Consider the following 14,120-nt stretch of genomic DNA (forward strand, 5'->3'; position numbering starts at 1 on the left):
GGATTGTCACCTGGGCGTCCCCAGGGGTGGCCTGGATGTCACCTGACGTCACCTGGCTGTCCCCAAGGAGCTCCCCAAGCACCAGAGCCACCCTCGGACGTCGTTTATTGTCCCCACGGGGGGGAGGGGTGGGGTTGGGGACACTCTGGGGACAGGGGAAGGCGGCCGGGGACGGTGCCACCTCCTCTGGGGACACTTCGGGGACATCTGGGGACGGTTCCCTCACACGGCCACCGGCTCCTGGACGTGGTGGTGGCGCTTGACCACGAAGAGTTTCTGTCCCGAGACGGTGACGAGGAGGGAGTGCTCGCCGAACACCACTGGGGACAACGGGGACACTGCCACCACTGGGGTCCCCAGGGCCACCGCCAGGGCCACCCCCGGGGTCCCCGGGGTCCCCAGGGCCATCAGGGACAGGGCCACAATGGGGACAGGGCCACAATGGGGACAGGGCCAGCCCCTGGACCCTGGGGACACTTCGGGGACACTTTGGGGACGCTTTGGGGACACGGGAGAGCTCAGACCCCCCTGAAATCCCCCCGGGGACCCTTTTGGCGCCACTTTTCGCCCCTTCGGTGCCACCTGCCACCCCTGGTGACCCCCTGGTGACCCTTGGGGACACTCTGGTGACATTTGGGGACACTGACTCCCCTCAACTCCCCCTGAAATCCCCCCCCGGGGACCCTTTTGGTGCCACTTTTCACCCCTTTGGTGCCACTTTGGTGCCACCTGATGACCCTGGGGACCCTGCGGTGACCCTGCGGTGACCCCTGGGGACACTTTGGGGACATTTGGGGACACGCTGGGGCCGTCCCTCACCCGAGAGGCGGCGGAAGGGCGGCTCGTGGCCGCGGGGCAGGCGCAGCCCCAGGGCCGTGGCCACCAGCCCCTGCAGCACCGTGGCCGTGTGCTCGTCGTTCTCCAGGTCCCCCGAGGACTGGCGGGAGGAGGGGGAAAGGACAAAAAACGGGGGGAAAATTCGGGAATTCTGGGGGAAAATATCCCCCCCCCCCCCATCGCCAAAAAAAAAACCAAAAAAAAGCCCAAAAATCCCCCAAAAATGAGCTGAGAACCAACCCCCCCAAAAAACACCCCGAAACTATTCAAAACACCCCAAAAAACCACTCAGAGACAGCCAAACACCCCCCAAAACCACCCAGGAGCCCCCAAAAACCACCCAGGACACCCCAAAACCACCCAGGACACCCCAAAATCACCCTAAAACCACCCAAACCCACCCAAAAATGACCCAAACCCACCCAAAAATGAGCTGAGAGCTCCCAAATCGACCCAGGACCCCCCAAAACCACCCAGGACACCCCAAAATCACCCTAAAACCACCCAAACCCACCCAAAAATGACCCAAACCCACCCAAAAATGAGCTGAGAGCTCCCAAATCGACCCAGGAGCCCCCAAAAACCACCCAGGACACCCCAAAAATTCCCAAGTTTTTTTGCTCCGCCATCCCTCGAGTTTTTGTCTCCTCCTCCTCCCAGTTTTAGGGACCCCCCCCCCCCCTAAAAAAATTCGGGAACTTCCCCCCCAAATTCCCCAAATTTCGGGCCCCGCCCCCCGCCCCGCCCCCCTCACCGCCAGCACGGCGCCGTCGCTGATGACGAGGTACCCGGCCTGAGCCGGGAGCCGCTCCAGGCCCTGCGTCAGCGCCGACGTCTGGAACCAGTTCGGACCAGTATAGACCAGTATAAACCAGGACGGACGGGCATAAACCAGGACGGACCGGAATCGGACCAGTAACACCCAGCGCCGCCCCCCGCAGCCTCTCCCAGTCCCCCCAGTCCCCCCCAGTCCCCCCCAGTTCCTCCCAGTTTGGCCCAGTCTCTCCCAGTCCTCACCATAGCGACGCTCCCGCTTCTCTTCCGGTCACGTGACCCACCCTGAATAAGCCCCCCGAAGCCTGATTGGTTCAGAGCTTCGCTCGCCCGCCAATCAGAGCCGGCTGTGTGATCACGTGGTGGGAGGAGCGGCGAGCTCGCTGGGTCGGCGGGCCGGAAGTGACGCTCAGTCCTCCAGCGCGCCTCTCCATGGTTCTTCCAGGAAACAGGAAGTAACGCTCAATCCTCCAGCGCTCCTCTCTATGGTTCCTCCAGAACACCGGAAGTGACGGTCGGCCCTCCCGCGCTCCTCTCTATGGCCGCTCCGTTCTCCAGCTCTCACCCGTCCCGCCCCAAAATGCGGAAATTTTGGGCAAAACGCCCCAAAAAACCCCTTCATAAAACCGGAAATCGCCGCCCGCAGGGCCGCGGCGCTCCCTCCGCCACGGCAGCCACGGCCACGAGCCCAGAGCTGAGCCGCGGTGGCCACGGCCATCTCCATGGTAGCCACGGTGGCCACGCCCCCCTCAATGGTAGCCACGCCCCCCACGCTAGCCAAGACCACCCCCATGGTCGCCAGAACCATTCCAACGGTGGCCACGACCGCCCCATGATAGACGAGGCCATCCCCAAAGTGGCCACGCCCCGATGATGGGCACGCCCCTCATTGTAGCCACACCCCTTTCCCCGGTAGTCACGCCCCCTCATTGTAACGACGCGGCTTTCTCCGGTAGTCACGCCCCTTTCTCCGGTAACCGCGCCCCATTCCCCGGTAACCGCGCCCCTTTCCCCGGTAACCACGCCCCTTTCCCCGGTAGCCACGCCCCCTTTCCCGGTAGCCACGCCCCCGGGGGCCAGCGCGGAGCCGTGTTCGGTAGCCAAGGAAGGATCCGGGGTTTATTCGCTGCGGTTAAACAAGAGCCCGGGGGGGGAGGGGAGGGGAGGGGAGGAGGGGTGGGGGAGGGGCGGGGGGAGGGCCCCTGTGACCACCCCGGGGGGGGGGAGGGGAGGGATCCCGGCCCCTCCCCCACCCGCCCGCCCGCCCGCCCCGGATAAATTTCATATTTATATAATTCATATTTATAATCGCACCGCCCCTCCCCCACCCCCCCAAACAAAAAAACCCCACCCCCCCGCCCCTCCCCCACCCTGCTCGGGGGGGGTGACTCCGGGCCGCGCCGTGGGGGTGGGGGAGGGGCCGCCGCCCCTCCCCCTCCCTCAGTCGTCGATGCAGATCACCTCCCCCCCCCGCGGCTCCTTCTTGTCCAGCGCCTCCGCCTCGCGCTTCACCAGCACCGGGGGGCCGTTGGCGGCTGGGGGGGCACCGGGGGGTCAGGGGGGCACCGGGGGGTCAGGGGGGCACCGGGGGACCCCCGCCCATGGGACCCCCCCCGAGCGACCCCTGAGTGACCCCTGAGTGACCCCCGCCCATGGGACCCCCCCCCGAGTGACCCCTGAGTGACCCCTGAGTGACCCCCACCCACGGGACCCCCCCAGTGACCCCTGAGTGACCCCTGAGTGACCCCGACCCACGGGACCCCCCCAGTGACCCCTGAGTGACCCCTGAGTGACCCCGACCCACGGGACCCCCCCCAGTGACCCCTGAGTGACCCCTGAGTGACCCCGACCCACGGGACCCCCCCCGAGTGACCCCTGAGTGACCCCTGAGTGACCCCGACCCACGGGACCCCCCCCGTGACATCCAGTGACCCCTGAGTGACCCCCACCCACGGGACCCCCCCCAGTGACATCCAGTGACCCCTGAGTGACCCCGACCCACGGGACCCCCCCCGTGACATCCAGTGACCCCTGAGTGACCCCGACCCACGGGACCCCCCCCGAGTGACCCCTGAGTGACCCCTGAGTGACCCCTGAGTGACCCCGACCCACGGGACCCCCCCCCGAGTGACCCCTGAGCGACCCCTGAGTGACCCCGACCCACGGGACCCCCCCCCGAGTGACCCCTGAGTGACCCCTGAGTGACCCCGACCCACGGGACCCCCCCCCGAGTGACCCCTGAGCGACCCCTGAGTGACCCCGACCCACGGGACCCCCCCCGAGTGACCCCTGAGTGACCCCTGAGTGACCCCGACCCACGGGACCCCCCCAGTGACCCCTGAGTGACCCCTGAGTGACCCCGACCCACGGGACCCCCCCAGTGACCCCTGAGTGACCCCTGAGTGACCCCGACCCACGGGACCCCCCCAGTGACCCCTGAGTGACCCCTGAGTGACCCCGACCCACGGGACCCCCCCCAATGACACCCAGTGACCCCTGAGTGACCCCGACCCACGGGACCCCCCCTGAGTGACCCCTGAGTGACCCCGACCCACGGGACCCCCCCCGAGTGACCCCTGAGTGACCCCTGAGTGACCCCTGAGTGACCCCCCCACCCACGGGACCCCCCCTCAGGGACCCCAGACCTCCCCCCCCAATGTCCCCGTTTTTAGGAGCCCCCCACCCCACGTCCCCGTTTTTGGGGTCCCCCCCCGTGTCCCCCGTGTCCCCCGTGTCCCCCGTGTCCCCTCACCGGAGATGAAGGACCCCGGTGGCATCTGGCTGTAGTTGGCTCCCCCGGGGGGGGGCAGGGCTCCGGCCGGGGGGGTCCCAAAGGTGCCCCCGTAGCTCGGGGGGGTGGCGTAGGGCCCCGGCGGGAAGGTCTGGGGACACAGGGGACACGGCTGTCACCTCCCCCGCGGACACGGGGGGGCCGGGTGTCCCCGGGGTGTCCCCGGGGTGTCCCCAGGGTGGTGGGGACATGGCAGCACAAGCGGACAATGTCCCCATGGCAGTGCGGGGTGTCCCCGAGGTGACAAGGGACATTCCCGGGGCAGGGTGACGGGGTGACAGGGTGACACTGTGCCATGCTGACGGGGTGACAGGGCTGTCCCCAGGGGTGACAGGGTGACACTGTGCCATGCTGACGGGGTGACGGGGCTGTCCCCAGAGGTGACGGGGCTGTCCCCAGGGGTGACAGGGCTGTCCCCAGGGGTGACAGAGTGACACTGTGCCATGCTGATGGGGTGACGGGGCTGTCCCCGGGGGTGACAGGGGTGACAGGGTGACACCGTGCCATGCTGACGGGGTGACGGGGCTGTCCCCAGGGGTGACGGGGCTGTCCCCAGGGGTGACAGGGTGACACCGTGCCATGCTGACGGGGTGACGGGGCTGTCCCCAGGGGTGTCGGGGCTGTCCCCGGGGGTGACGGGGCTGTCCCCAGGGGTGACGGGGCTGTCCCCAGGGGTGACAGGGTGACACTGTGCCATGCTGACGGGGTGTCGGGGCTGTCCCCGGGGGTGATGGGGCTGTCCCCGGGGGTGACGGGGCTGTCCCCGGGGGTGACGGGGCTGTCCCCAGAGGTGACAGGGCTGTCCCCAGGGGTGTCGGGGCTGTCCCCAGGGGTGACAGGGCTGTCCCCAGAGGTGACGGGGTTGTCCCCGGGGGTGACGGGGCTGTCCCCAGGGGTGACGGGGCTGTCCCCGGGGGTGACGGGGCCGTCCCCAAGGGTCACTCCCCGCCGGGGCTGGGTGGCTCTCGGTGTCCCTGCTGGCCGGGCTGAGGCCGAGCACGCCCCGGGGCCAAGGGCCATTCCCGGGGCAGGGTGCCAGCGTGTCGGGGCGACACGGTGACACGGCGACAACGTCGCCAAGGCGACGCGGGCCACTCACGGGCGGGGGGTGGCTCTCGGTGCCCTTGCTGGCCAGGCGGCTGAGGATGCTGCGCTCGGACATCTGCAGGCGGGCGGCGATGGGCGGGATGCGGGACAGCGTGGCCGGCAGGCGCGTCACGTCCGCCTTCATGTCGCTCAGCAGCTCCTCCAGCTGGTTCAGCACTGCCGGCGGGGCCGGGCGGGGGCACAGAGACAAAAACAGGGGCGGGGGGCGCCCGTCAGCGCCCGCGGGGCCGCCCCGCGCCTACTCACAGCTTACTCAGAGGTTACTCACAGCTTACTCGGGGGTTACTCACAGCTTACTCGGGGGGAGGGGGGGCGGGCGGGAGATACTCACGTGAGAGCAGGGGGTGGGGAGAGGGAGAGGGAGGAGCTGGGAGTTACTCCGGGGATACTCGGCGCATGCTCAGGGGGAGGGGGCTGTGAGTAGGCTGGGAGCGCTCGGGGGGGGGGGGGATGCTCCTGATTTACTCCGGGGTTTGCTCCTGACCGATGGACTCTCTAGAGTTACGCGGGGTTTACTCCTGGGCGCGCCTCACGCACGCCGGAGATTACTCCGGCCTTACTCCCAGCATGCACCGCGGGGATACTCCACGAAAACACCCCCCGGGGTGAGGAGGGAGGGAGGGGGATCGGGGCGTAAACTACTCCAGGGATACACACAGGACGGCACTAGGGACACACTCCAGCTTTACACCAGCTTTACACCGCAGCTACTCAGCAGAGCCACCTCAGCGCCAAGCCACAGCCCGGGAGCCCCGCGGTGCCTCCCTCCTTACTCCGAGCTTACTCCGACTTCACTGACCTTTCTCTGACTTTACTCCGAATTCACTCTGATCTTCCTCAGACTTTACTCCAAATCTACTCTGCCTCTACTCCCGCTTTACTCCGACTTGTCCGATTTTACTCCGACTTGTCTGGCTTTACTTTCCGACTTCTCCCAGCCAAATTCGCTCCAAATTCACTCTGATTTTTCTCAGACTTTACTCCCATTTGAATCTGACTTTACGCCAAATTTGCTCCGATTTTTCTCAGACTTTACGCCAAGTTCACTCCGATTTTTCTCACGCATCGCCCCGATTTTTCTTGCGCGTCGCGCCAACTTTACACCGACTTTACTCTCGCTGCACTCTGACTTTCCTCAGCCTCTACTCCGACTTCTCTGACTCCACTTTTGGACTTTCCTCAGATTTTACTCCAAACTCGCTCCAAACCCGCTCGGATTTTTCTCCGACTCTACTCCAAACTCACTCCGGCTTCTCAGACTTTCCCTCCTGGCTTTCCCCCAGCCTCTACGCCGAGCTCGCTCCGATCCTTCTCACGCTTTACTCCCAACTCACTCCCTGACTCTTCCTCAGCCTTTACCCCGGCTCTACTCCCGTTCTTCTCAGACTCCGAATTCGCTCCGATTCCTCGCGCGCGCCGCCCCGGTTCTTTTTCACCTGGCACCGCCTTCGCTCCCCCTTTCCTCCCGCCGTCCCCCCCGGCTCTCCCCCCACCTCGTCCTCCCCCTCCCCAAACCCCCTTTCTCCCCCCCGCCCGCCCCACACGCGCGCGGAGCAAGGACACACAGCGGGAGGCGGCGTTTTGGTTTGTTTGGAGACCCGCAGCTTTTAATGGTCGGCGCGCGCGGCGGGTACAGAGGAGCGGCGGGGCGAGCGCTCGGCGGGGCGGGCGCGGCGCCGGCCCTGCCGCCTCTTACCCTTGTGCAGCACGGCGTTGGCCGGCTTGTTGCCCGCCAGCGACTCCTTGGACAAGTGCTGGTGGCTCTCGGCCAGGCACTCGACCTCGGCGAAGCGCGTGTTGAGGGCCATGGCCGGGTGGCTGGGGTCCTGCGTCATGTTCAGGTAGGCGGCGCGGCGCAGCTGCTCCTCGATCACCAGCGCCTGCTCCAGCAGCTGGGGAGGGCGACACGAGGGCGTCAGGGGGGGACTGGGGGGGTTGGGGAACAGCTGGAGGGTCCGGGTGGGCGGGCACCCATCCGTGACCTCAGCAACAGCTGGAGGGTCCAGGTGGGCGGGCACCCATCCGTGACCTCAGCAACAGCTGGAGGGTCCGGGTGTGGGTGGGTGTGGGTTTGAGGAAACCCAACAGCTGGAGGGTCCAGGTGTGGGTGGGTGTGGGTTTGAGGAAACCCAACAGCTGGAGGGTCCAGGTGTGGGTGGGTTCACCCATGACCTCGTCAACAGGTGGAGAGGGGGACATGAGGGGGTCGGGGGGGTTTGGGAACAGCTGGAGGGTCCGGGTGGGCGGGCACCCATCCATGACCTCATCAACAGCTGGAGGGTCCAAGTGTTGGTGGGTTCAGGTCTGATCTCAACACCTGGAGGGTCCAGGTGTTGGTGGGTCCACCCATGACCTCGTCAACAGCTGGAGGGTCCAGGTGTGCACACACCCATCTACGACCTCACCAACACCTGGAGGATCCAGCTGTTGGTGGGTCCAGCCCTGACCCCACCCAACACCTGAGGGACCCACCCAGGTGTCCCAGCATCCTCCTTCCCACCCATCCCAGCCCCTGGTGTCACCCCAGTGCCACCCTGGCTGTCACCCCGTTGTCACCCGGTGCCACCGCGGGCGCTGACCTTGAAGCGGCGCGCCAGGAACTTGTTCTTCATCTCGAGGAAGTTCCCCTTGGAGGCCTCGCCCTTGAAGGGCTCGTTGATGACCCCGAAGGCGCCGTCGTTCTGGATGTCGGTCCAGCGCGCGTAGCCGTGGCTGAGCGCTAAGGACTGTCACCGGGTCACGTGGTCACCCTGTCACCGCATCACCCCGTCCCCAACGTCCCCCCACATCCAGCACGCCGAGCGCGGATGTCACCCTCCCTCTCGCCGCTGTCAGTCCCCCACACCGTGTCACCCTCCCTGTGACGTCACCCGCACCGCGGCGTCACCGTCCCCAGCCCCGGGGACCCCCGGAATCCCAAGGATACAGCACGATCCCGGCCAGCAGCCAGTAGTCGTGGCGCCGGTGCCAGATCTCGTTGAGCTTCCCCGAGGAGATGGCGGCGCGCTCCTCGTTCTGCCACAGCGTGTGCAGCTCTGGGCACGGGGGGGACAGCGGCTCAGCGGGGCCCAGGGTGTCCCCAGGGTGTCCCCAGGGTGTCCCCAGGGTGTCCCCGGTGTCCCCCGGCTCACCCGTGAAGCCGCCGTCGGCGATGTTGAACATGAACCGCGGCTTCTCGGCCTTGTCGTCCCTCCGGCCGTTGGGCCGCGCGTCCGGCCGGGGCTCCTTGTCCGCCTTCACCTCCTCTGTGGGGCAGGGGACACGTGTGGGGACACGGGGGACATGTGTGGGGACACAGGGGACACGTGTGGGGCAGGAGACAGGTGGGGGGACACGTGTGGGGCAGGGGACACATTTGGGGACACGTGTGGGGACACAGGGGACACATGTGGGGACAGGGGACACGTGTGGGGACACGGGGGACACATGTGGGGACAGGGGACACGTGTGGGGACACGTGTGGGGACACGGGACACATGCGGGGACAGGGGACACATGTGGGGACACAGGGGACATGTGTGGGGACACAGGGAACACGTGTGGGGACACGGGGGACACGTGAGGGGACAGGGGACACATGTGGGGACACGTGTGGGGACACAGGGGACACATGTGGGGACACGTGTGGGGACACAGGGGACATGTGTGGGGACACAGGGGACACGTGTGGGGCGGGGGACACATTTGGGGACATGTGTGGGAACACGGGACACGTGAGGGGACACAGGAGACACGTGAGAGGACAGGGGACACATGTGGGGACATGTGTGGGGACAGGGGACACGTTTGAGGGGACAGGGGACACATTTGACCCCCCCCGGACACCCCCAGCCCCACCCCCCGATAAGCGGCCATTGATAAATGAGGAAAGGGGTGGGTTAAGCCACGCCCCTTGCATTAAGCACCGCCCACTCCCGATTAAGCCCCGCCCGTTTTGTTCAGGCCCGCGCGCCACGGGTTAGACCACGCCCCTTTCGTTAAGCACATCCCGCTCCATGTTAGGCCGCGCCCGTTCTGTTAAGCCCCGCCCACTCCCGGGCAAGCCCCGCCCCCTCCGCCAGGCCCCGCCCCCTCACCTCTTTTGGGGTCGGGGTCCCCCGGGCGCTCCCTGGGCTCCTCCTCCGGGGCTTTGTCGTCCCCTTTGTCCGGCCCCGGCCCCTTGTCGGCCTCGGCCCCTGCGGGACCCACACGGGGCTCTGGGGGTCTGGGGGGTTTGGGGGGTCTGGGGGCTCTGGGGGCTCTGGGGGGTTTGGGGGCTCTGGGATTGGGGGGTTTGGGGGCTCTGGGGGCTCTGGGGGCTCTGGGGGCTCTGGGGGCTCTGGGATTGGGGGGTTTGGGGGCTCTGGGGGCTCTGGGGGCTCTGGGGGCTCTGGGGGGTCTGGGGGCTCTGGGGGCTCTGGGATTGGGGGGTTTGGGGGGTCTGGGGGCTTTGGGATCTGGGGTTTGGGGTTTTGGGGTGTCTGAGATTTGGGATTTGAGGGGTCTGGGGTTTGGGATCTGGGGTTTGGGGTTTTGGGTCTGGGGTGTCTGAGATTTGGAGTTTTGGGGTGTCTGGGATTTGAGGGGTTTGGGGTGGGGGATCTGGGGTTTGGGGGGTCTGGGGTTTGGGATCTGGGGTTTTGGGGTTTGGGGTGTCTGGGGTGTGGGGGCTCTGGGGTTTGGGATCTAGGGTTTGGGGTTTTGGGTTTGGGGTGTCTGAGATTTGGGGTTTGGGGGGTCTGGGGTTTGGGATCTAGGGTTTGGGGTTTTGGGTTTGGGGTGTCTGAGATTTGGGGTGTCTGGGGTTTGGGGGGTCTGGGGTTTGAGGGGTTTGGAGTTTGGGATCTGGGGTTTTGGGGTTTGGGGTGGGGGATCTGGGATTTGGGGGTCTGGGATTGGGGGTGTCTGGGATTGGGGGGTTTGGGATTTGGGGTTTCCCAGGGATTTGGGGTGTCTGGGGTTTGGGGTTTTTCCAGAATTTGGGGTTTCCAGGACTTTGGATTTCCAGGATTTCAGGGTTCTGGATTTATGTTTTCTGGGAATTGGGGTTCCCAGGATTTGGGGTTCCCGGGATTTGGGGGTTCGGGGTATTTAGGGCGGTCTCACCTGGCCGCTCCTCGCGGGCCGGGGCCCCTTCGGCCTCGGGGTCCCTGTGGCCGGCTCCCTCCTCCTCCTCCCCCTTGCGCGGCCCCTCGGCCTCGCTGCCATCGCCGGGGGACGGCGGCGCCTCGGGGGCGGGGGGCTGGGGACACCGAGGGGCTGTCACCGTCCTCGGGGTCCCCAAGGGGACATCAACCCCCACCCCCGAGGGTGACAACGAGGGGGGGACACGGGGACAGCGGCGGGGAGGGGACAGGGACAAGGACAGGAGGGTGAGGACAGCGCTGGGGACAGTTGGGGACAGGCTTGGGGACAGCTGTGTCACTCACATCTGTCTCCATCTTCTCGGGCCCTTTGGGCTCCTTCTCGTCCCTGGTGTCACCGTCGTCCCTGTCGGGGAGTGGCCCCGGCCCGTCCCCGCGCTCGCTGGGCGCCGGCGTGGCTGGGGACAGGGACATCAGTCCCCGTCCTGTCCCCATCCTGTCCCCATCCTGTCCCCATGCTGTCCCCTGGGTGTCCCCTGGGTGTCCCCATCCTGTCCCCATGCTGTCCCCATCCTGTCCCCATGCTGTCCCCTGGGTGTCCCCTGGGTGTCCCCATGCTGTCCCCATCCTGTCCCCATGCTGTCCCCATGCTGTCCCCTGGGTGTCCCCTGGGTGTCCCCATCCTGTCCCCATCCTGTCCCCATCCTGTCCCCTGTCCCCATCCTGTCCCCATGCTGTCCCCTGGCTGTCCCCATCCTGTCCCCATGCTGTCCCCATGCTGTCCCCATGCTGTCCCCATGCTGTCCCCACCTGTCCCCACCTGTCCCCTGTCCCCCCCATCCCATGCCACCCCCTTTCCCCACTCCCATCCCAGGTGTCCCCAGCCCGTCCCCAGCCGTGTCCCCGCGGTGTCCCCGTGTGCGGTACCGGGCGTGGGGGTCCCGGGGCTGGGGGGGCCGCTCTGCTCGGGGCTGGGGGGGCCGGTCTTGGCGGGGGAGGAGGCGCGGGACGAGCGCTTGGAGTCGGCGCTGGGCTCCGGGGCCAGCTCGGGCAGGGACCAGCGCCCGTTGATGTGCTCGAACTCCTGCACCTGGGGGGGGACACGGGGGGGTCACGGGGACCCTGAAAACCCCAAAAACACACCCCAGAAACCCAAAAACACACCCCAAAACACACCCCAAAAACCCCAAAAACCCACCCCAAAACACACCCCAAAACACACCCCAAAAACCCCAAAAACCCCAAAACCACACCCCAAAACACACCCCAAAACACACCCCAAAAACCCCAAAAACACACCCCAAAACACACCCCAAAACACACCCCAAAAACCCCAAAAACCCCAAAAACACACCCCAAAACACACCCCAAAAACCCCAAAAACCCACCCCAAAACACACCCCAAAACACACCCCAAAAACCCCAAAAACCCCAAAAACACACCCCAAAACACACCCCAAAAACACACCCCAAAAACACACCCCAAAAAACCCCAAAAACACACCCCAAAACACACCCCAAAACACACCCCAAAACACACCCCAAAAACACACCCCAAAACACACCCCAAAAACACACCCCAAAAACACACCCCAAAACACACCCCAAAACACACCCCAAAACACACCCCAAAACACACCCCAAAACACACCCCAAAACACACCCCAAAAACACACCCCAAAAACACACCCCAAAAACACACCCCAAAACACACCCCAAAACACACCCCAAAAACCCCAAAAACACACCCCAAAACACACCCCAAAACACACCCCAAAACACACCCCAAAAACCCCAAAAACACACCCCAAAACACACCCCAAAAACACACCCCAAAAACCCCAAAAACCCCAAAAACACACCCCAAAAACCCACCCCAAAACACACCCCAAAACACACCCCAAAAACCCCCCAAAAGGGATCCTAAAAGGCCCCAGAGAAGCAGCTTGGGGGACCCCAAAAACCGACCCAGGTGTGTCCCCAGGTGTCCAAAGGTGTCCCCAGGTGTTCAGGTGTGTCCCCGGGTATCCCCAGCTGCCCCCAGGTGTGTCCCCAGGTGTTCAGGTGTGTCCCCAGGTGTGTGCCCAGGTGTTCAGGGCTGCCCCCAGGTGTGTCCCCAGGTGTTCAGGTGTGTCCCCAGGTGTGTCCCCAGGCTGTCCCCAGGCGTGTCCCCAGGTGTGTCCCCAGGTGTCCCCAGGTGTTCAGGTGTGTCCCCAGATGTGTCCCCAGGTGTGTCCCCAGGCTGTCCCCAGGCGTGTCCCCAGGTGTGTCCCCAGGTGTCCCCAGGTGTTCAGGTGTGTCCCCAGATGTGTCCCCAGGTGTGTCCCCAGGCTGTCCCCAGGTGTGTCCCCAGGCTGTCCCCAGGCGTGTCCCCAGGTGTGTCCCCAGGTGTGTCCCCAGGTGTTCAGGTGTGTCCCCAGATGTGTCCCCAGGTGTGTCCCCAGGCTGTCCCCAGGCGTGTCCCCAGGTGTGTCCCCAGGTGTGTCCCCAGGTGTGTCCCCAGGTGTTCAGGTGTGTCCCCAGGTGTGTCCCCAGGTGTCCCCGTACCTTTTTCTTGACGAGGGACATGACGCCGATGCGGGTGAGCACCTGCTGCCGGGACAGCCCCTCCCTGGGGACGCCGTCGGCGAAGGTCTCGGAGCCGTCGGCGCCCGGCTCGCACAGGTGGCGCATGAACAGGGACACGTAGGCCCTGGGGACAGCGCTCAGGGACACGCCGGGACACGCGGGACACCCGCGGCCACCCGCGGCCGCCCAGGGTCACCCGCTGTCACCCAGGGTCACCGACTGGGCCACCCGCGACACCCGCTGCCACTCACTGCCACCCACTGCCACCCCAGGACACCCACTGCCACCTGGGCCACCACCTCTGCCACCCAGGGCCACTGCCACCCACTGTCACTGCCACCCGGGACACCCACTGCCACCGTCACTGCCACCCACCGCTAGTGCCACTGCCACCACCTGTGCCACCCAGGCCACCCACAGCTACCTGGGGCCACCTGCTGCCACCCACTGTCACCTGGGGCCACTTCCACCACCTGTGCCACCTCCTGTGTCACCTGCTGCCACCCACTGTCACCTGGGGCCACTTCCACCACCTGTGCCACCTCCTGTGTCACCCGCTGCCACCCACTGTCACTGCCTGTGCCACCCACTGCCAGCCAGGGCCACCGCCACTGCACACCCTGCCCCGGGGTCACCGTCCCCACGGATCCTGTCCCTAAAGTCTCAGTGTCCCTTGTCGCCACAGATCCTGCCCCCAGTGTCCCCAGTGTCCCCAAAGTCCCCAGTGTCCCCAGTGTCCCCAATGTCCCTGTTGCCCCCGGTGTCCCCACTGTTCCCAATGTCCCCGCTGTCCCCAGTGTCCCCGGTGTCCCTGCTATCCCTGATGTCCCCGGTGTCCCCACTGTTCCCAATGTCCCCGCTGTCCCCAGTGTCCCCGGTGTCCCTGATGACCCCAGTGTCCCCAGTGTCCCCAGTGTCCCCAGTGTCCCCGCAGTCCCCGCAGTCCCCGGTGTCCCCGCACCATCAGCCCGTCCCCTCGT

At 65.9% G+C, this 14,120-nt stretch overlaps 2 protein-coding genes across 5 annotated transcripts in view; both read right to left on the bottom strand.

Annotated features, from left to right (window-relative positions):
* Window position 1: 1 nt before the first annotated feature.
* LAMTOR4 (late endosomal/lysosomal adaptor, MAPK and MTOR activator 4) lies at window positions 2–2,333 on the bottom strand. 2 transcript variants are annotated; one of them, XM_066208489.1, is made up of 4 exons: window positions 1,853–2,333; window positions 1,592–1,697; window positions 820–937; window positions 2–320 (listed from the first exon to the last, which is right to left on the bottom strand). In XM_066208489.1, the coding sequence occupies exons 1-4, from the start codon at window positions 1,855–1,857 to the stop codon at window positions 223–225; spliced, it is 327 nt and encodes a 108-aa protein (XP_066064586.1). In that variant the 5' UTR covers window positions 1,858–2,333; the 3' UTR covers window positions 2–222. The 2 variants fall into 2 exon arrangements, with proteins under 2 accessions (XP_066064586.1, XP_066064587.1); XM_066208490.1 differs by having other exon boundaries at window positions 1,592–1,672; window positions 1,855–2,327.
* A 378-nt stretch (window positions 2,334–2,711) lies between these two features.
* The window catches only part of CHD3 (chromodomain helicase DNA binding protein 3), a 45,866-nt gene continuing 34,457 nt past the window's right edge, over window positions 2,712–14,120 (bottom strand). For all 3 annotated transcript variants that reach the window (XM_066208467.1, XM_066208468.1, XM_066208470.1), the window contains 12 exons: window positions 13,120–13,264; window positions 11,500–11,662; window positions 10,918–11,030; window positions 10,595–10,730; window positions 9,586–9,684; window positions 8,641–8,754; window positions 8,436–8,544; window positions 8,089–8,221; window positions 7,206–7,401; window positions 5,502–5,665; window positions 4,364–4,493; window positions 2,712–3,146 (listed from right to left, as the gene is read on the bottom strand). In XM_066208467.1, the coding sequence (XP_066064564.1) occupies window positions 3,052–3,146; window positions 4,364–4,493; window positions 5,502–5,665; window positions 7,206–7,401; window positions 8,089–8,221; window positions 8,436–8,544; window positions 8,641–8,754; window positions 9,586–9,684; window positions 10,595–10,730; window positions 10,918–11,030; window positions 11,500–11,662; window positions 13,120–13,264 (1,597 nt within the window). In that variant the 3' untranslated portion in view covers window positions 2,712–3,051. The remainder of the gene's footprint in view (window positions 3,147–4,363; window positions 4,494–5,501; window positions 5,666–7,205; window positions 7,402–8,088; window positions 8,222–8,435; window positions 8,545–8,640; window positions 8,755–9,585; window positions 9,685–10,594; window positions 10,731–10,917; window positions 11,031–11,499; window positions 11,663–13,119; window positions 13,265–14,120) is intronic.

Source organism: Chamaea fasciata, unplaced genomic scaffold (assembly GCF_029207755.1).
Source record: "Chamaea fasciata isolate MVZ Bird 193981 ecotype frontalis unplaced genomic scaffold, bChaFas1.0.hap1 SCAF_260, whole genome shotgun sequence".
Classification (NCBI taxonomy): Eukaryota; Metazoa; Chordata; class Aves; order Passeriformes; family Sylviidae; genus Chamaea; species Chamaea fasciata.